Here is a 20,083-nt window from a genome sequence, read left to right as displayed (position 1 = left end):
CCCACTCGGCTCTTTTTTCTGGTTTTATAAAAGCTGGCAGATTCATCAAGACTTCGAGAGCTGAATCACTACTGGGCTCCTTTTTATCGGGCGTCTTGTTTCCATTTCTCACTCTCACTCTTTCCAATCCTCTTGTTTTTACTTTCTTTTTCTCCACATCTACCTGTATTTTTGTTTACCACTTTTTCGAGACATGTGGTTCTGCACAGCTACGTGTTGAACTTCCTGCCTCTGTGTCACAGCGTCTGTGAGACAGCATGTGTGACTTAACTGATTCAAATCAAACTTCTTTGCATAGCATCTTTCAGGAAAGAAGCAGCTCTATTGTGGAGGCTTCCTGAAGAATAAAACATCTACTGTTGGACGCCTCAGCAACCCGCTGCTTCAACCAAACTCCATTTAACATACAGAATATTTTAGCATGAGCAGGAACTGTCAACGTCCGTGTTTGACCAGAATCCCAGGAAGTTAATCAGGATGGATGACTTCACATCTGAAAAGTTGTGAATACTCCAACACACCTGTCTGCAGCATCACTATCTGCTGCCCTTGTCCTCATTAGACCCTGAGTTTCTTTCTTTTTTAAACTATTTCATAGGTTGACAACATAACTTAACGAGAAGCTCCTCCTCATCCTCAGTCGTAACAAAGACTCCTGTGACATCAGGTCCTTGTTGGCACTCTGAAGAGGTTCAGTACTGTAAACGTTAGACCAGGGGACCCAGGGTCAGGGTCCAAATTGGGCCTGAGAGAAAACTTAATTCAGTTTTTTAGAATTTACTGTTAATCTAATTCAAATTACCCATTTAGATTATATAAGACATTTAAGTAACTAGCAAGGTGGCAAAACTGGTGCATAAAAAATGCAGGCCAGCGCAAAACATTTACTGCTTTGATTTTTTTTTCAAATGCTGATTTTGATTGTCCTGTAATTCTTAAGATATTTTCAAATCTGGACCAACGAACTGATGTTTGTCAGTGTAGCTGACTGGAAGTATGAAATACGTAATACGAGACAAATACTTCAAGAAGGAATATAATATTCAGAATGAAGTATAGTACTTGAGTAAATGTATGTAGTTCCTTTTCACCTCTTCTTTTCAGGCTGCAGGATGAGGTCCTGGTACTAACAACAAAACCAGGTTCAAAGTGAAAGCAGATTCTTCTGGTCCTCTGTTCCTAAGATAAGTGCCTGCCGTGTAAAAGTGGGCTATGAGTTCCCGACTGATTTCCTGTTCCTTCTTTCTTGGACGAATGTGGTATAAGAGCTCCCAAGGCTCCACCTTCCTCCTGGTTTTGATAACCACACCGCACCTCAGGGCAGTGGAAGGTTTATCGTGGCTCATCATCAGTTGGGCCTCAATGTTTCCGCTTTAATGGATGCCTTCCCAACAGTGCGGCCTGTGTGTTTACTCTATGGACTATACCGCCATGAGGCTCTGTGCACTGATGGTGCGTACACAACCAGACACTGATCTAAACATCATCAGTCGTAACACTGTCCATCACATGCTACACGCTGCTACAGGGAGGTCAAGCCACTTGATTGTTGAGATGCTCAAGAGTTTTCCTTCCCTGTTCTGATTCTGATGCCTGAATTTGCTCATGAGCCTCAGTAAAACACAAATACAAACAGTGAAAGAGTGGCAGGAAGTTTCTTTTTTATCGTTCCAGTTCATCTTTTCTGCATCTGTGAAGCGTCTTAAATGCTTTATGAAACTGCTGGTGTTGAAAGGGTTAGGCAACACTCGTGTCTCCCCTTCGAAACCAAAGCCTTGCACACTGTACCGGCGATCTAATTGTGGTTGCTTTAAGCGATCCATTTTATAATTTTGCAGCCTGTGCTACAAAACTTCCGTAGCTTCAGGAACACCAGTGCGACTTCCTCACACTCACTGCTGTAAACTCTGCACCTAAGCTTGGACGTCCCTCTTTGAAAACCGAGCACCTGTTCACCTCCCTCTATAACCCTCAAACCAAATCAACAGCAGAAGTTGATCCCCCACTGGCTTCCCACAAGTTGACGTTTGCGTCTCGCTCGTGCTACTGTCATGAAGCATCTTGTTCACTTCCTGGCTGTGGTGAGAATAAAACGGTACCCACAGAGCAGCTTTATCAGTGCTCTTCATCATCAGGGGGTGGATGGTGCACACTGTAATTCTCAAACTGCTGAGCTGCACAAACACATAAAATACCACAGAGCGAAGACGAACGACGACAGTGAAGATGAGCTGTGTGTTCAAAATCAACACGTAAGACAGCACACGCGGCCAAACGGCAGAATAAAACCATTCCTGAATGAACACAGGCGAGCAGCACCGTACAGTACAACATCTGTCACTGTCTGTGTTGTACCGTTAGGTCTGACGTGATGGCTTTTAAACGACGATATCGCAATAAACGGTTGCACCAGTTCTAACCACCAGCGCTCTGAAGCAACTAATTCACTGGTGTGATGTGAAGCGTTACCCACACCGCAGCTTTTTCACTTCCATTTTTAATGAATGCTTATGATTACTGACTGTTTATGCAGTGAAAATCGGTTAAGTTGCATACAGGTGTATGAGGTGCTGGGAATTATCAGGGTCTCATTTCTAAAAAATAATCTATGCGGTATCAGATTTGTGTACTCGCCAGTATCATATTTTGGGCAGCATCAGAGGCATTTCCGATACCGGTGTCAGTATTGTAACAACCCAAAGGCGCTCATTGTTCCATAACACACAAAAAAACAAGTAAATGTTCACAATTAAGAGGTGAAAACTGAAGAAATGTTGATGCTTTTGATTGAAACTTCAACTAATTGATTAATTGACTTTCAGCTCTACAGTGTTTCATTAATCACCAGAACCAAGCATTAACCGTTTCCCTCCATGTTGTTTGGACGGTTCCATTCATCCGTAACCAACTCCAAAGTGAGCTTTGGTTTGAGCAAAATATGGAGCCAAACTCACATAATTAAAGTAAGAAACCTCTCTGAACTCCCAGTTAAAAGAAGTTTTGATCACAGTCATTTCTAAAATTAAATGCAATCATTTTGAAAATTATTTCTGCCCACCTACATTTCACAGAGTATTTGTCGATGATACACACAGATCACCACCTCCTCAACATTTAATTTCTGAATTCCTAATTTTGCATTCTTATTGCTTCTGATTTTTCTTTTCCACCCGCTATGATTGATTTTTTCCCCCTAATCTTTTCCTTACACTTTCACTCCCATCCTCTTCTGAGTTCTGCTATCTCCGGGCTGTCACCTGTTAAAATGAAAGTAACCATACTGCTGGTTGAAACAACAAAAACACCCGTTGCTTCCTCTTTCTGCACTGGCCACAGTTTCCTCTGCGGAACAACTTGAGCAAGTTTTTTTTTTGTTTGTTTTTTTGTTTTTTTTCCTCCAGTCTTACGCATTCAGAGGTATCATGCGATATTGACTGACGACTGACTTTTCTGAGCCTGATGAATGACCTGCTTAGGATGAAAGGAGTGAAGTTCTGACAGACTTTAGCTGCTTGTCTGTGAACGTACTGTGTGGGTGTGCAGCAGTCTGCATTTGCATGTGACAAAATCTTTGCGTAAAATGGAGATTAGAGAGAAACATGAAAATGAAAAATGAAAACAGAAGTCAGAACAACACTCCATCCATTCCCTCCACATGTTGCAGAGGAAGTGGTTGAAGCGATTGCAAAAGACAGCAGTTATCATTCACGATCAGTCCAAAAGAAGAACAATATCACTAAAATCCTGCACTGTTTAGGTGACAAATGAATCAGTGCAACCTTTTAAAACTTACAGTAAGTACAACCGTTGGTTTCTGAATCCAAAGTGTGTGTTGCACGTATTGAAAACTTGTAAACTCAGGTGACCCTGAAGGGCTGCACATATTTCATGCTACATGTCTCTTCCCTCCCACATTTCCTGCTTGATTCAGCTTTTACCCGAGCTGAGCATAACAGTTCGTTTTCAAAAAGTGTTTCGAGGTGATACAGTATAAATAAATAAATAAATAAAAAGCAACACTGGCTTGCCAGCATTAGCAGGTAGGGATTAACTAAACAATGTGGCAGCGGTACATCGACAAAAAACACAGAGCTCAGATCAGTGTGCACAGTCTGAGCACTTAAATTAACTACAAGGTTAATCTCTACAAACAGACATGAATGTAGACTCTGCAGGCAAAGGACAGGATGTGCATTTAGTGTAATTATTCATGTCACAGCCTACATGACGGTCACGGACAGCATGCAGCCAGCTGTAATCCATGTCACCTGAAAGTAAGCTTTTCCCGTACCCATCAGCCACAACATTAACGCCACTGACAGGGGAAGTGAATGACATTAATCAGCTGTTTATACTGCAGTGTTCTGCAGGGATTCTGGCACTCATGTGGATGTCTTTTGATACACACCACCCACCTAAACACTGCAGACCAAATCTCTTCACAAAAACACACGTTATGGGGGCAGCCGTGGCTCAGAGGTTGGAGAAGCGGCTTGTGATCGGAAGGTCGCTGGTGGTGGTGGAGCGATAACGTCCCCACCCCCCATTAGCTGGCTGATGTGCCCTTGAGCAAGGCACTTAACCCCCAATATATGCTCCCTGGGCGCTTGATGCAGCCCACTGCTCCTGTGTGTTTCACTGCATGTTGCATGTGTGTGTGTGTGTTTCAATCAGTGATGGGTTAAATGCAGAGAAGTAATTTCCCAGCTTGGGATTAATAAAGTAACTTAAATTAAATTAAATTGGTTATCCAAATTAAAGGCAAAAGCGCAGGTCTTAGTCTGTACAGGCACAATTAAAGTATTTCTTGTCTTCGGGACAAGCAGTCAAACATCCATTTTGTCGAGTTTAACCTGATATCTGCTGCTGAGAGCATGGACATGTGGCATACGGATGAATGGATTAGGCCACCACTCCTACACAGAGGAAATGAAAAATCAACACTGATCACATAATGTAAGTGAAACTTAAAACACTGATAAATACTGCATGAGGTCATGCCTTGGTAAAAATAACCCACTAATCCGACATGAGAGCTGAAGTACATGATGTGCACTTGTTTTGTTTCCTGAAATGTTGTGGACCTCAGGGCACACCGTACAACCACTGCTCAAGTCATAGCCTTTACTGCTTATTTGCTCTATAAAAAAGAGCTACACATAGAGCTGTTTACTGTAGTAAATTATACGATTATATGCCTGCCTGGGACTTTCCTTCTGTAGAAGGGAAGAGGAGTCAGCTGCCGCCGCTTCAACCTTAAAATATAATTCACATGGCATTCCTGTAATAGTGTACAGTTTTCCTTAGTGAATTAGATACCAGCCTGTTGATGTAAACTCTTCCTGACTTCCCTAATCTGTTCTCAGTTTAAGAAGGGAGTTGAAAATATTAGTTGCAGTTCCATATTCAAATTAACTACGAAAAACTCTGACACCATCTCACCATATCTGTGGAGGAACTTCTGTCGACCAACCTCGAAACAGCCGACATCACCAGAGGTGCTTTTCCACCTCTTAAACCCCAAAAAAGAGAAGAAGCCACTGTTTTTCCGTTCCACACATCAAAGTGAGGATTTTGATGATATGGATGTCTGGTTACGATGGCTACACGAGATTTGTTTAGCTAAAGGGGTGTTAAGGCAGAGAGACAAGCGATTTAAACTGAACGCTGCAGATCTGAATCTCTTCGAAAGCTCTCAGACTAACTCTGCATATAAACAGACTTTCAGAAAAGTTCCTCTCCTGTCAGACTGGGGAAAGACTCAACATTATCTTACCTGTGGTTTGTCGCAACTCTTCACACAAACTTATGTGGGGGAACTGCAGCAGCTGTTTCCATTTCTTGCTTTTTCCTTTTCTGTTCCCGCCGCCTCCTGTGAAAAACAAACAGTTTGGGTTCAGAACTCGAGTCCAAGAAGGATATTTTCTTTGGTGACGAAAAAAAAAAGCACTCTGAAAAGATGTGGACGTGGAGCAGAGATCTGGTGGTTAACACGGTCGACATCAAGACATCAAGCTGATCTTCAGTGTGAACGTGTAAGAAAAGATGCTAACAGTTCATGTGGTGAAGCTGTTGGGCCAACAACGTGACCATGGAAAGCTCGTAGGTGTGACTTTTAGTCTCTTATTGGTGTAAGTGCTGAGGTCAAACAAAGTATTCTAAAGCAATCTAAACAACATAAATTAAAAACAGAGGTAAAAAGTTCAATATTTAATGCTTAATTGTCTTGATCTTAATTGAAATACAGTGCTAGAGTAAAAATACAACAACGTGTTTACCAAGTCACATTATGAGGACCCACCTGCCCTGTGGGGACAGTGAGGTCCCCACAAGGCTCACTGTTAGCTTTAGGCTAAAGATTTAACATCAGGTTTGTAATTTGGGCCAGTTTAAAGTTATGGTATCCTCCCAGGCAACCAGCAAAGTGTCTTCAAGAGTATAGTGCAAACACGTCTGTGTGGCTGTTTTCTGGATAAACTGCAGAATGAACACAAAGAATGAGAACCAGAACAAACAGAAACCAGAGGAAGTTCCTGTCCTCTGTGTGTTAGCACTTTGACTGCTTTCAAAAGCTCCACGGTGATGCAGCTTCATTCACCGCACTGCAATAACAAGATCAAGAGCCAACACAGTGTTACATTAAAATCTCATCTAACGCACAAGTCCCTGCAGGTTGATTTTCTTCTTGTGAAACTAAAAATCATTCATGACAATCCAGTAATCCCTCACGTCATTTATTGAGTAAACACGCAAAACATTCTCTTGCCTGAGAAAATTCAGAAAATGTTGCTGAAGCGTTAGATGAAATCAGATAAAATAATAAATTTTATCCAGTTAGAAACTCTAGAAACTCTTTTAAGATTGATACACTGAAGCTATCTAAAGTCTCACTTTTGAAATCAGATGTGTGAAACCATTTTTTCTCCTGTCATTAATATAACCATGGCGGCTAGGCCTGCTATCTATGAAGAAGGAAAACTGAGCTCTGATTGGCCACTTGTTTCTCTGCAGCCATCAGTGAGAGCTGCACAAACCTTATCTAAATCATTGAGCATATGTGAGGCGTGGGCGGCGTTTCAGGGGTCTAGAGTGAAGCTGCATGAAGCCTGAGAGGCGAAACCACAACACGCTTGCTGCTGCTTGTAAAAACTGATAGCTGTGAGCACATAGCAGTATCTGGTGACCCACATGAAATATATCAACTCAGAGCTCTGGATTTCAGCAGCTGAAGTGAAAGGCTTCTGCTATGAGAGAGTCCAATGGGTAAAATTAAAATGGAAGTTGGGGGAATGTGACCTCCGCTGTCCTTCAGGTCTCATCCAGGTATGACATCAGTTCTAGAAGATTAAACGTGACTGTGAAGTTTCAGGGGGGCTGACTGGACTTGTAATGCTCCGGGATCAAACAATGTGTCAGAGAGTCAGTGTAGTGGCAGCTGATATATTTACTGATAACAGATGGCTGTTGTGAATACACAGCAGACTCACTGGGAGAAAGTCAAAACTACACTTAAGGATTTATTTGCCATTCAAATACTGCGAGGCAGCTGCTACTGAGACGTTAAAATGGATTATTGTCATGGATACAGTGCAAACAAGATGTTTTGTTTGTGTGCGGGAAACAGATGATACTATCAACCACAGGATTACCAATAAGCTGACTGATAACAAAGAAAACAAGATGCCTAATACCCACTCTGTGCATTAGTGGAAATTTAACCAAGATAAAACACTATGAGAATACGACCTGTCTGTGATTCTCCACAAAGTGATGAGTGTACATAGTTAGACTGAAAGATGTTCAATGAGCTTCTGGTCGTGGAGGGAAAAATCAGCCCATGTGTGCCACGACAGAGGTACAGAAGAAGAAGCTTTGTGAAAGTGGAGGTCAAAACTGACTTCTCAACTTGCTGCTGTGAAGTGAAGAAAGGTCGGTGAACTGACATCAGTCAGTAAACTGACGAAGTATCTGAGCAGAAACAAAAAGGGTTGCAGATGACAATTAGACAAGAAACGTTTTGACTTTACTTGTTACTGGGTCATTTCATTATCGAGTGCCACTACCCTGCAGCCATATAAGAGCAGGAGAGTTATCACCCTGATGTATGTTCAAGTGTTGGTTTTTCTGGTAAGTTCGGCTTTGATCAGCTATTTGAAACTAGGTTAGCTTTGAAGCTAACTCGCTACTTGAGGCCTCCACCGCCTGATCACTACTGCACAGACTCTGGCTCCAAATGATGTCAACAGAACAAGATGGCACAGCTCACATCTGGGATGGTTTGGCTTCAATGATCTCAAGCCTGCACCAAGCAAACGTGAAATCATTAAATCATAAGCCCTCTCAGCCCAAAGCAACATATACAAATGTCTTGTTTTGTCGAGCCAACAGTCAAAAGAGAAAAACAAAAAAACCCCACAAAATGTTCACTGTGAGCAGCAAAACCTCACATTTCAGAAGCAGGAAGCGGAGAGCGTTAAAAAACAATGTGCCATTAAAAACTAGTATCGCCGACAGACACTTCAGCAATGAGAAAAGAAAACTGCCGTGGCTTAAAAACAGCCTATCATGTTCCCGAATCGACTGATAAGTCAGCTCATTTGACAGACTGAGGGCAGGTCCATCACTTCAGCCATATGAACGTGACTGCAGAGTAAAGCTGCTCCCTCGTCAGATTTACTGGTGTTGTTTGCTGAAACTGAAATCAGAGTTTCTCTGATTTTAGTCTGTGTTTCATTTGCATCAGGTTGCAGCGTGTGCTTAGAGCAAAAAAAGAAGAAATGAAAAAGGATAAGGATGTGGGCATTGGATCACAAAAAATCTGATAAAATGTGACAAAAACACAAGACTTTTATCAGCTGGACGCTTCTCTCATAAACAGGATTAGGTAAGGAGGTCACATCAATCCAAAAAAAGGAAGTGGGGTCAGCTTTAAGTAGTCACCAAAACGTTTCACACTTTTCTCAGCCTGACCTGACGTCAGCCACGTTTCCTTACACGAACCTGAGCTACAGCAGCTCACAGTAACTGCACCGAGTTCAGGTTGGTGTTTTAACACGGACGTTCAGCTGCAGGTCTAAAACGTCCACCAATAGGTTGTAGGACAAAGTGGACCTCCAGGGGTCCTTGGGGGACTTCCAGGGGATCCTCAGGGGGTCAATTTAATTCCACCCCCGAGTAAAACAATGACAGACTGAATGACTTCTGTGGTCACATGTTTCATACGCTTTCTGTAAACAAAACATCTGTAAACACAACATCCCCATTGAAATGGGACCCCCATGTGACCCCAGTGGTCTGATCTGCATCAGTTTGGGCACCCATGACAAGAAAACCTGTGGAAACCACTGGGTCAGAATGAGAGGCTCTATGTCACCTGACAGGCATAACTCAGGGCAACAAAACTCATAAGGCAATTACAGACTGTTGAAACTGAATAATCTGAGTAACTACAGAGTTATACTCAAGTAAAGTATACATATCTCAAAAATGTACTTACAAGTACAGTACTTGAGTAAACTGTACATAATTACCGTATATTCCATCGCTGGTTAGTGTACACACAACGTGATTTTGTGAAGTTCAGATTGTTTCCTCTCTCTGCCATTTGAGGCCAATAACATGGGAAGTTGCCTCACGCTGCCTGGTGTAAAGGAAAACTCCACCCAAAAACTTTAACACCATCTAAAACGCCTTTGTTCCAAATCTGGGCCCAGTGTTCTTTTCGCAGACCTCATTTTCTTCCTTCCTTGAATAACTTCACTGTGGAGGGTAAATGCAAGCTCTCGATGTCTGACTATCAGATACACAAAGCAAGGCCTTCTGTTGGGATCTCAGAGGAAGAAATCCATCAGAGAGGAGACAGTGAGATCTTTGGCTCATGCTGAAATATAGTTAGCCTGGTTGTATTGTGATGAATTATACTGTGAGATCCTGATGGCTTTCATTCACATTTACACGCTTAAATGAACTGGCAGAGAAATCAGTGCTTTGGAAGATGCTCAGCAGTAATGTGAAGTTTAAGGAAATTGCAGTTAAATGAGGCAGATTGAAAATAAGGTTATTGACCAGCTATCAGGTTTCAAACAAGGAGCTTTGCAATAACTTCAACTTCAACCTCAACAACTCACAGGACAAACATTGTGTTTACCTCAAAAAAGAATTAGGAGAAGAAGATTATGGACTGAACCGGAGTCTTTCTGAGCAGTGGAACAGGGGTGCTCCAGTTTGAACGAATATGAAGTCAACTTCAAAGCTCAAGAGCAACAGGCTGCTAGCATTAGCGATAGCACTGCAGCATCACTGACTAGACTTTAGACTTCTCAGACTTTATTCCACAATATACATATGTGTACATAGTTACACGTGAACAAAAAGTGTTTCAGTCTCTACTTGAAGAACCTTACAAGTTTCCATATTTCACCACAAAATTTTCCTTCATCGGTCCAGAGCTGCCTCCTAAATGCCTCACAGCTCCAGTGTGTAGAAGGTTATCTGTTCAAATGAAGTCACGACCAAGACACACATGATGACATACACACATCCACGTCACTTCTTTCACTGAACTTACCTGATTATTAAGAGGCATCGGCCGCCACAGGTACATTATTCAACTTCCTTCAAACTTTTACATCTTCGCATATTAGTAAACCAGTCCGTGTATACCTGACTCAAGCAAGGACCATTCAGTCTGCCCAACAGGCTGAGAATATAACAATGATATTTATTCACCAGCAACAAAAAGAATTTTGTCCGGGTTCCAAAGAGGTTTGAGGTCGAGGCTTGCCTGGTGCTCGGCGGTATGGTGCCTTTGCTCAAGGGCACCTCATCTGGGCAGACGGGTGCCAACACAGACGCTTGAGCTCTGCCAGGACAACAGATGAGCTGAATTGAACAGATAAGCTCACAGTGAGGGATCATGACACTCATCTTCTCGTGTCCCTCTGCAGATGGCATTAGGATTATGCCGGCAACGAGTCACCACAACCTTTGTTTAGAATAACAATAACAGAGGGCTCTGATGTTTCCATTGTTGACAATAAGATGCCCATTGACAATTTACCATAAGTGCTCAGTGTTGTCACGCACAGGAGTCATAAGACAGGATGCAACATTTGTTCTGGACGTTTTATATTTTAGACATTTAGCTGTTCTGTCAACCTGAGAGAAGATCTTGTGAGCCCACAGCCACAAAAACATCGCAAGTCACAGAATGCGGTCTAAAAGCATAGCAAATAAAAGCCAAAAGACTAACTCACTCGAACCATAAATTGCAAGTCTGAGCACAAAAACCCAGTCCGGCACAGCAGCTGTGCCTCAACATCCTGTTTCGCAAACGTCAGTACACGATGTAGCAACATCAGCAAGGGAAACCCGATGTGTCGCTGCAGTCACATTTCACAGTTGGAACCCCTTTCCGGACCTCTCGTACTTCACGTTCTGTGTACATATTCAGAGCCGAGCCAAACTCATGTATAGAATCTGACAATTTTAAGTACCCTTCCATTATAACTGTGTCCGTCCACTTTACAACAATATTGACAACGTTTTACAAGTGTATGGGAACCACTCTTCAATTCGGCACACACTAGTAAACAATGAATATTAGATTAGATCCAGCTATCTTCAAACCTCTATCTTCTTTCACTATGACTCATTGTAAAGGCGGTGAGGGTAAGACAAGTGTTATTGGCAGTTTATAGTGAGCACCTTGAACAAGGAAGGCGGGGATTTTAACGGAATAAAGCCATTTACTTAAGCAATTTCCAGGCCGAATTGGCCACCGTTTGCTAAAGAGTTGGTCACAATTCAAACACGTTACAGCACGCCTATCTGATCACGGATTAGCCAGAAAACTTTAAATTGCTAAAGTTGAAAATAGAGTTCCGTAGGATCTTCAATCCACTCGACAGAACAGAATATTTTAGGCAGCTAATATCCCGCTCGTATTGAACTGCAATCATCAAAACATCTGATCACGGGCCAAGAGGAACTGCGGTAACGGTTTATATCACCCGTGTCCGGGGCATCTCTCCAGCCCTTGGACCGCTGCTGGCTCGGTAAGGTACAGAGGAGCTGTCAAACCCGCCATCTCCATCCTTACCTTCCCTTGCTTTCAGCAGCACCGTATTGGCAACGATGTTCTCCAGCTCCATGTTGATGCTGTCTGGGGTTACAGCAACAGCAGCAGACGAAGCTCCCGGTGCCCCCCCCTCCCCGGCGGCTTCAATCTCAGTTTATCCTCTCTAAACACCGTCCACCACCTCCTCCCACCGCCCGGCAAAGGAGGAAAAATTCAACCCTCCGTTTCTGCTTTCGTTCAGTCCTGTCCGATAGTAGTCCGCACCCCTCCTCTCCTCTTTCTCCTCCTCTTTCTCCTCCTCTTCACCTCCCTCCCTCCGTCTGTTTCCGCCCCGAAGCTGCTGCCAAAAAAGAGGAAGAAACACTGACTTCTCACTCTGTCTTAAAATTTAATAATAATAAAAAAAAACCTCGACATTACACCATAGACTGTATATAAAGACAGACCTCTCACTCTGCTCACGCGTCGCTTTTAAGCTAGGTAGTTCCACACTGTGTTTTGCTAAAGAACCAACACAGTACACTCAGTATCTTATAGGATACAGTACTGCATATCTTATGATCATTGGAGTATTTTAACAGAGAAACTGATGGCTCATGTTCAGAGACACAGCTCATGGGAGGCTATGGCTAACTGAAGCTGCTGAATGCTAATGAAATAACTGTATCTTGGGTTAATTGTTTGTGCAGCACAGTGGAAGGTAACCATTTAGCTTAGCATACAAGCATAACCTCCAGTCCTATTTACTGTGATAGGTTCTTCTCAAGCTTGTAGTTCACAAAATAATCCTAACTCAAGGACTGTTTATAGCTTTGTATGGAGCTCTTACACAAGATAACAGAGGTTTTCAACTCTAAAATGTGGTTGAAGGATCCTGAAAGAACAAACTTGATTTCATATTTCAAAAAATATGTCATTTTTTTGTGTCTTTTTTTTATTTATTTGTATTTCAGTATTAAAAAAAAGACTGAGCTTCCAACAATTTTCCCAGAAATTTTACTAGGTCTAGTTTTTGCCTAAGCTAAAGATATTTATCATTTGTTCGTCACAAAGTCAGGCTCACTGTTTGCCTACTTCACCTACTTTGTTTATAGCATCAATTAAAAGCAATTAAAAGCAAACTTATGACGGAAAAAAATGACCACTTGAAATTCGTCAATATGGTAAGAATTAATTAAGATGACAGAAACAATCCTTGGGGGAAAATTATTTGGCGTGTATTTTCAGTTTTTAATATGGCCTATGTCCCATCTGCTAACATGAAGGTGGAGGGGTTTATGAACTGTACTGCAGCCAGACACCAGGGGGCTCCATCTGTCTTTACATACAGTCAATGCTAAACATCTAGCACGGTTGAATCCGTACTGTGACTTCAATGTTTATTTAATTTGCTATCTATACCTGATTCACCAGGTCTTAATTAGCTAGCCAGAAAAAGTATTCTCAACCACTTTATGTGTATTTCACAATGACATAACTAACAATATTTCAATCAATACAACACAAATGAAACCCAGTTCCTCTTAGGGGCCAGAAATGCTCTGATATACCTAAATGTACCAATCAGAATTGATGCACTGTCACAAATTCAGAAATCAATACATTACTGACTCCAGAGCTGCAGCTGCTCTTTGTGGCTCATCTCTCATTCTGCAGAGAGTGGATTTCCCTGCACAGATCAATGAAAGCACCACGGTACATTAAAGGCACATTAAGAGAGGCGCTCACTGTTTTGCTGTGCAGAATGACGACAGCAGCTCATATCAGGCAGAGGTTTGATAGCATTATTGATCAGCATCTTCCACTCAGTGATTGCATCTCCTGGAGACTCACTCTCTGGACCAAACCTCTGCTTGGAGACAATCCTCATCCTCGCTCAGAGTCTTCAGCAGCTCATCAATGATGAAGGACAGCGTGACACGAACTGTTCAGCATTACAAAGAGCAAAAGGACTCTTATCCAAACCCAGAAAAAAGACTGAACAGCATTATCAAGTAATGGTGAGACCTAATGTGACATCCTGACCAAAACAACACTGAAAAAGAGTGTGTAAACCTGAATTATGCCTTTGTAAAAATAAATAAATAAATACATGTATTTTACCACTGATGTTACATACTAATGACTGATTTAAATGCAACAGTGGACCAAAAGAGTTGATATCTTTTTATCATTCACGTGAGTCCATTTGAACAGCTTGAGAGACATTGGCTCTGGTGGTTATATGAACCTGTCAGTCTGAATAATGTGAGACCTACACTGAACCTGCAGCTCATGAGACATATTTTGACCCAGACTGACACCTAGAGGATACATGCGGCAGCTGCAGGTGTTTCCTCTAAATCACAGGCAAAGTTGTCTCAGAGACTCCAAGCAAAGCTGAAGAAATTCTCTCCAAGTTGTGTGTGTTTTTGTCTTCGTTTCCTGCATGTTTTATGGATTTAGAATCTTTTTTTATGGTTTTGTTTAAACAAATGTGTGACTACGGATGTCTTAATATCTTGCCTGTTATTTAGACTTACTTGTTGGGTCATTAATATAAGATATGATAATGGACTTTTCTTTACTTTTAAGGTCTTATTATTAATGAATCAAATTGTATATTATTTCATTTTGTTCTAGTTTAAATATTCGTATGTACTGTATGTTTTATCTAATACATTTCAGTGTGAAACCCTGCATTGTAAAATGACAAATGAAATTTATTATCTTATCGCTTCTTTTTCGTTTTTTACAAATGACATATTTATAAACGTGTTACGTGTTGCGCATTTGTTAATATTTTTACTTAATTAATTTGTATTTATTCATGTTTGTATTTGTGTTTTAAGTCTCGTATATACAGGGACTGAAAAAAAATTAGTGGGGGAAAAAAAAACTTGAAACTGGAAGGTCATGAGTGAAAACGCGTGACGTGGCACGCTCTCTGGTCACATGACCGGAACAAAACAAACGTGTACTTCCTGTTACTGCGCGTTGCGTTTTTCTCCGCTGTGCTGTAAAAACAGAGAAAAACCACAAACATGCCGAAAGCCAAAAATTCGGGGAAGAGAAAAAAGTTCGACTACAATCAAGACCGAAAGAAACTGAAGAAGAATTTTATCAAGAAATACAAACCACGGATAGAAAAGTAAGTTTGGATCAGGATGGTACATTAGCATGTTAGCTAATGCGAGCTAACGCTAGACATGTTGACACCACGTGAGAACGGTTTACCAGAGCGCAGTTTGTCTTTAGGTGTAGTAAATCATTTACTATCGTAAAAGTAGGAATTTAAATAGATCTTTGATTTTAATTTATCACATTTTCTCTGGAACTTTAGATTTATTCTCCTGCAGCGCCAGTGTCCGTTCATGTCACTGTGTGTCTAACATATCCCATTTCTCAGTCCTCAAATCCGAAATGCGTGGGATGACAAGAAGTCCATGGCCAGGAACCTGCAGGAGATGGGTCTGGCTTTTGATCCGAACCGCTCTCTGCCAATTAAGAAACCAAGTGTAAGTAACTGCTTGTGGTTTACATTACGAGATTTTCTACAGAGTACACATGTTTCTACACAGTCAGACCTCCCCTGTCTTCTGTCCTCCGTTCCGAACAGTTATGAGGTAACAATTAATGAAACCATACTAAATATTGTATGCTAAATACAACGTTAAATATGCCTCTGTAATGTGTCAGTTTAGGTCTTTTAATGTCTGTTCTTATTGTTGCCAGAAGGGGGCGACAGAGCGTTGATTATGATGATTAAACAGTCGAAAAAGCAGCTTCAGTTAAAGTCATTAAATGTGTAAAAGTCTTACCTGTTACAAACTTGGATAAAGCTCATTTCTGACTGTTTGAAAATATTTTTTTTTATTCTCATTTCTTCAGTCTTCAGTGATGTTCTGCTGCTGCGACAGCTTCACTGTGAGGTTAATTAAAGTTAGTCTTGAACTCTGGCCTGCAGCTTGTTTTCCTTCAGCGGCCTGTTTAATTTAGTTAACTTATGACAGCACATGTCCCATAAATGATTCATTTTTGTTTTCTCTGGTCTCAGAAGCATGGACACTCCAACACTTAAATGCTGTTTTTAAACAGTGTCACTTGTGGAAAACCCCTCATTTCATACGTGTTATGGCACATTATTGAAGAAAATGGATGAGCTCTGGAAAAGAAACGAGTTTATTATCCTCCGTCCTGATCAGTTAACCTAGAACCCAAACATCCCGGCTTGTGATCCCCGTTGTTGTTCGTAATGTGTTTTTGTTTACATTCATAGCTCCTCGGCAAAGACAAAGAGGCTAAGGCTACCACCAGCATTGTGATGAAGCCCTACGTCCTCAACCGTAAGTAAATTCCTTTGAAAAGCTCATCACGTAGACTAATGTGGACTTTCTGTTATTCTCCAGTTTATCAGATTCATTAATGTTATTGTCATCAAGAAGATGTCCCTGTCAGGGGCTCTCACAGCCAAGAACACCTGAGGATGCATTTGCTTGGGCTTATTTTCAGTGAAACCACATTTTTAGATGTGGGGTTGAACATTGGGTCTGCTTTAAAAGATCCTTTCCAGGCCTGTTTGATCATCTTTGAATGCTGCTTTTTGTCTGAGTCCCACATTGTCCTCCTTTGTTCAACAACCCAGAATCTCTGAGTGTAAAAATATGCTGGACGCAAGATGTTTCCTGCTTCGCTAAAAAGTCCGTTCTCAGTGAACAGGAGGCTTCATGTTTCCACATCACACCTGTGAAAACTGCAGCCTTATTAGACCAATGTGAATGAAAGCTACATTTGACTTTGACAGCTTTCAGTGCTGAATGACTCTTTATCCCTGCTGTTAACACTGTGTTGAATGACTCACATGGTCTGCATATTTTCTTTTGGTCTTGTTGTTCATTTTTATGCCCTCGTTTTCTCTCACGGCCAAGATGAAAAATGTTTCTGTTTTACATCCGGATTTGTGTTTGCTTTGAACAGAGCTGGAGGAGGAGGCCAGTCGTCCAGAGAAAGACAGCAAGACGTTATCCTCGGACCTGATCGAGTATGTTCAGTACATGATCCGAGAACACAACGACAACTACAAGGTGAGAGCAGGAACTGAAGGCTGAACGAGTCCTGGATGATGGTGACACAGTAACAGGGCTAAAAAAAACCTCTAGTGGGTTTACGTGATTCATCCCAGTGTTTATAATGACTAAACTGGCAGACATTTTCTAAAGCTAAAGACTGACTAAGATTGATTTCCTAACCTTTTCTTCCTAACCTTTGGAACATTTTCCCTGATGGTGTGTTGAAGGGGACACTCTGACGTATGAGTCGAGATCTGAGTTGTTTTCTGTGGAGGAAACTTAGTTTTTCAGTTAAATATTTGTAGCATTTGTGCACCAAGTGTCCTCCCTCTGTTTGGTTTTTGAAAGTTTTGAGCAAAGCTGCACAGCTTAAAGACAAATAAGTTTTCAGCTCCACGAAATTCTTTTTTCACAGCTGCTGACTTTCGCTTTTCTCACGACTTGAGATTGAAGGGACTCGCTGGTGGACGGAGCGGAGAGCTTACTGTGTTTTTATTGCACAGAGTGGCAGAAGTTTAAATTACTTGAGCTTTTATCAGCCAACTGCCTCATTCAAATGGATTTTCAACAGTTGCTTTAAATGGGACTGAGTTATCACTAGGACCTCTGCCAAGTCCAAACCAGTCAATAACAGGATGTTGTGTGCCTGTGTGAGGTTTTTCTGCTGTAAAATATCCTTGAGTAGAAAATACTCCATCCTTGACTTTAAACCCAGAAAAAGCTGAGTCAGTCACTTGAATGTGACTGCAGCTATTAATTATTTGACCGCCTGAAAATGTCTGTTTGTGTAACACTCAGAGTAGAGACAATATGCCTGAAACGTCCATGTTGTAAAACCTGGCAGATTTGAGGTTCTTACTGCAGTTCAAACCTGAAAATGGTGAGATGGCTTGTCTGTTTAGTCACAACACTAATGTCTTCATCTAAAGAGGATGACTCCCAAAACTGTGATGATCCTCTTGACTTTTCACCTAACGTTTCTATCCACATCACGGAATACCTTTAAATTAATCACCAAAGTCCAGCTGCACAGGGAGACTAATGCTAGAATCATTTAAAATTAGCATGCTAACTATTGTCATGCTAACTGTACATGTCAGAAAGTTACTGTCCCATAGTAAGACTGTTAACATGTTAGCATGTTCTAAGGCTAACAGGCTAACCATGACAGACTGTCTCAGTTTGCAGTAACGACCCAAAACAAAGGAATATTTGTCTAGTTTGGACCAAACTGACTGCCCTGTTCTTTATTGTCCCTGCAGGCGATGGCCAGAGATGAGAAGAACTACTACCAGGACACACCCAAACAGATCAAGAGGAAGATCAACGAGTACAAGCGCTGCCACCCGGAGCACTACAACGCCTTCATTGACTCGCTGGCTGCCCCACAGCCCAAGGTCCAGTAGAGGATTTGTCAAAACCTGGACTTAATGCTCTGTATCAGGAAGAGAAGGACCTTGTCTTTGAGATACTCTGACAGGACATTCAGACTGTGAGGACACCAGACCCATCAAGAATGAAAGACTGTGACGGGAAGTTAAGATGTCCAGGAGAGACGAGCTCTATTTCTGTTTCTGGATCTTTCTTGCGCTACTGTCCTCCCTGTCAAGACTTCCTGTTTTATTTTTTCTGTTCTGCGTCCTGCTCGTCAGGTGACTGAGGTGTATTCTTAAATATATGCATCATTTTAACACCCTGAAGCTCATTTCTGAGGTGTATTTTCCTTCCCCCCCATGATGAAAGTATCCTGACACGCACAGTTCGCTGATGTTTCCCATCTTTTCCCTGTTGTCACGTGGAATGTGTTTCAGTCAAAGCATCACATGCTGGTGATGATGTTTCTCACTGCAGCATCGTGCTGTGAACTCTGCCTGAGGTTCGTGCATTTTTGTGTTGAACATATGTTACCAGCTACAGTTAAAAAATAAATGAATGGAAAATTCCATTTGAAGTTAACCAACCCAGTTTGTGTCAATGAATTCATGACAGTCGGGTTAGAATAACAAGGTTAAGGTCACACACTGAAGCGACAAACCTCATTAAAATGCTTGTTGTACTTCCATTGTGACCAGTTATTACTGAGTGTTGTTGTGCTCTTATTTTCATGCCTCCTGCCAGCAGCAGTTGTGACTGGAGTCCATCAGTCCCAGTCATGTGATATTGGAGGAAAGTCGCACAAACGTCCACGTGGACTCAAAAGATGACAATTTGGTGGTCATGCACTAATTATGATGAAATTTTACACAAATGTTTTACAGGATGAAATGATGAAGTGACATTTTTTTTATCCTGGAGATCAAAGGTCAGCTTCACTGTGACTTCATGGTGTTTTCTGTCTGTTCTTCAGCAGCAGAACTGACCAGATTTTGCTGTGGACCCTAATCTGGGGGGAGGTCCATCTTCAAATTGTGCTGATTGTAGTGATCCTCTGTGCCGCCAAGTTGTGTGTGAAGCCTCCACATTTCACAATCTGTAGCTTCTTTGAAGTGACATCCATATTTGAAGCCTTGCAGTCCAGCAGAAGTTCATTTGTTTGGATGGTGCTGAGCTTCTGGTGACTGTTGTGGCACCATGTGGGGTGTTGGTATGTTCGAAAGCCTACAACGTTACCGACTAAACTTTTACCATAAACTGTAAACATGCTAAAATGTATGAAATGTCAACGTCTAACGTTGTTCTATGTCATCTACCATCTACAGGAGGTAATCCTAGCAAACCTTTTGCTTAAACTTACTATACTCTAATGCCATAAGACAAAATAAGTTCTGTAGTATGTTTGTTGCAACTCTTTTGAAAAGACGTCTCAAAATGTTTTTATTTTTATGGCGAGTATCTTCCGCCCGGTGCAAAGAGGTTCATTTAGAATAACATATTTATCTAAAAATGTGCTCAGGTAGGATGTTCTCAAACAACAGAGCTCAGAGTTTTCATATACACACCAAACAGGCTCAGCGTG

The 20,083-nt window shown here is 41.6% G+C and overlaps 2 protein-coding genes across 2 annotated transcripts in view; one reads left to right on the top strand and one right to left on the bottom strand.

The window, feature by feature from the left end:
- The window catches only part of grk6 (G protein-coupled receptor kinase 6), a 38,428-nt gene extending 26,116 nt beyond the window's left edge, over nucleotides 1-12,312 (bottom strand). Inside the window, exons 1-2 of the mRNA XM_046410190.1 lie at nucleotides 12,101-12,312; nucleotides 5,777-5,872 (exon numbers count right to left, since the gene is read on the bottom strand). Coding sequence (XP_046266146.1) covers nucleotides 5,777-5,872; nucleotides 12,101-12,152 — 148 coding nt within the window. The 5' untranslated portion in view covers nucleotides 12,153-12,312. The remainder of the gene's footprint in view (nucleotides 1-5,776; nucleotides 5,873-12,100) is intronic.
- Nucleotides 12,313-15,004: 2,692 nt separating this feature from the next.
- Nucleotides 15,005-19,189, top strand: nop16 (NOP16 nucleolar protein homolog (yeast)). The gene is made up of 5 exons (XM_046410874.1): nucleotides 15,005-15,209; nucleotides 15,468-15,576; nucleotides 16,338-16,404; nucleotides 17,036-17,142; nucleotides 18,390-19,189. The coding sequence occupies exons 1-5, from the start codon at nucleotides 15,103-15,105 to the stop codon at nucleotides 18,531-18,533; spliced, it is 534 nt and encodes a 177-aa protein (XP_046266830.1). The 5' UTR covers nucleotides 15,005-15,102; the 3' UTR covers nucleotides 18,534-19,189.
- Nucleotides 19,190-20,083: the final 894 nt, after the last annotated feature.

The sequence above is a fragment of the Scatophagus argus genome, chromosome 14 (genome assembly GCF_020382885.2).
Source record: "Scatophagus argus isolate fScaArg1 chromosome 14, fScaArg1.pri, whole genome shotgun sequence".
Classification (NCBI taxonomy): Eukaryota; Metazoa; Chordata; class Actinopteri; family Scatophagidae; genus Scatophagus; species Scatophagus argus.
The sequence above is the reverse complement of the archived record's forward strand: the minus strand, read 5'-3'. Positions and strand labels throughout refer to the sequence as shown.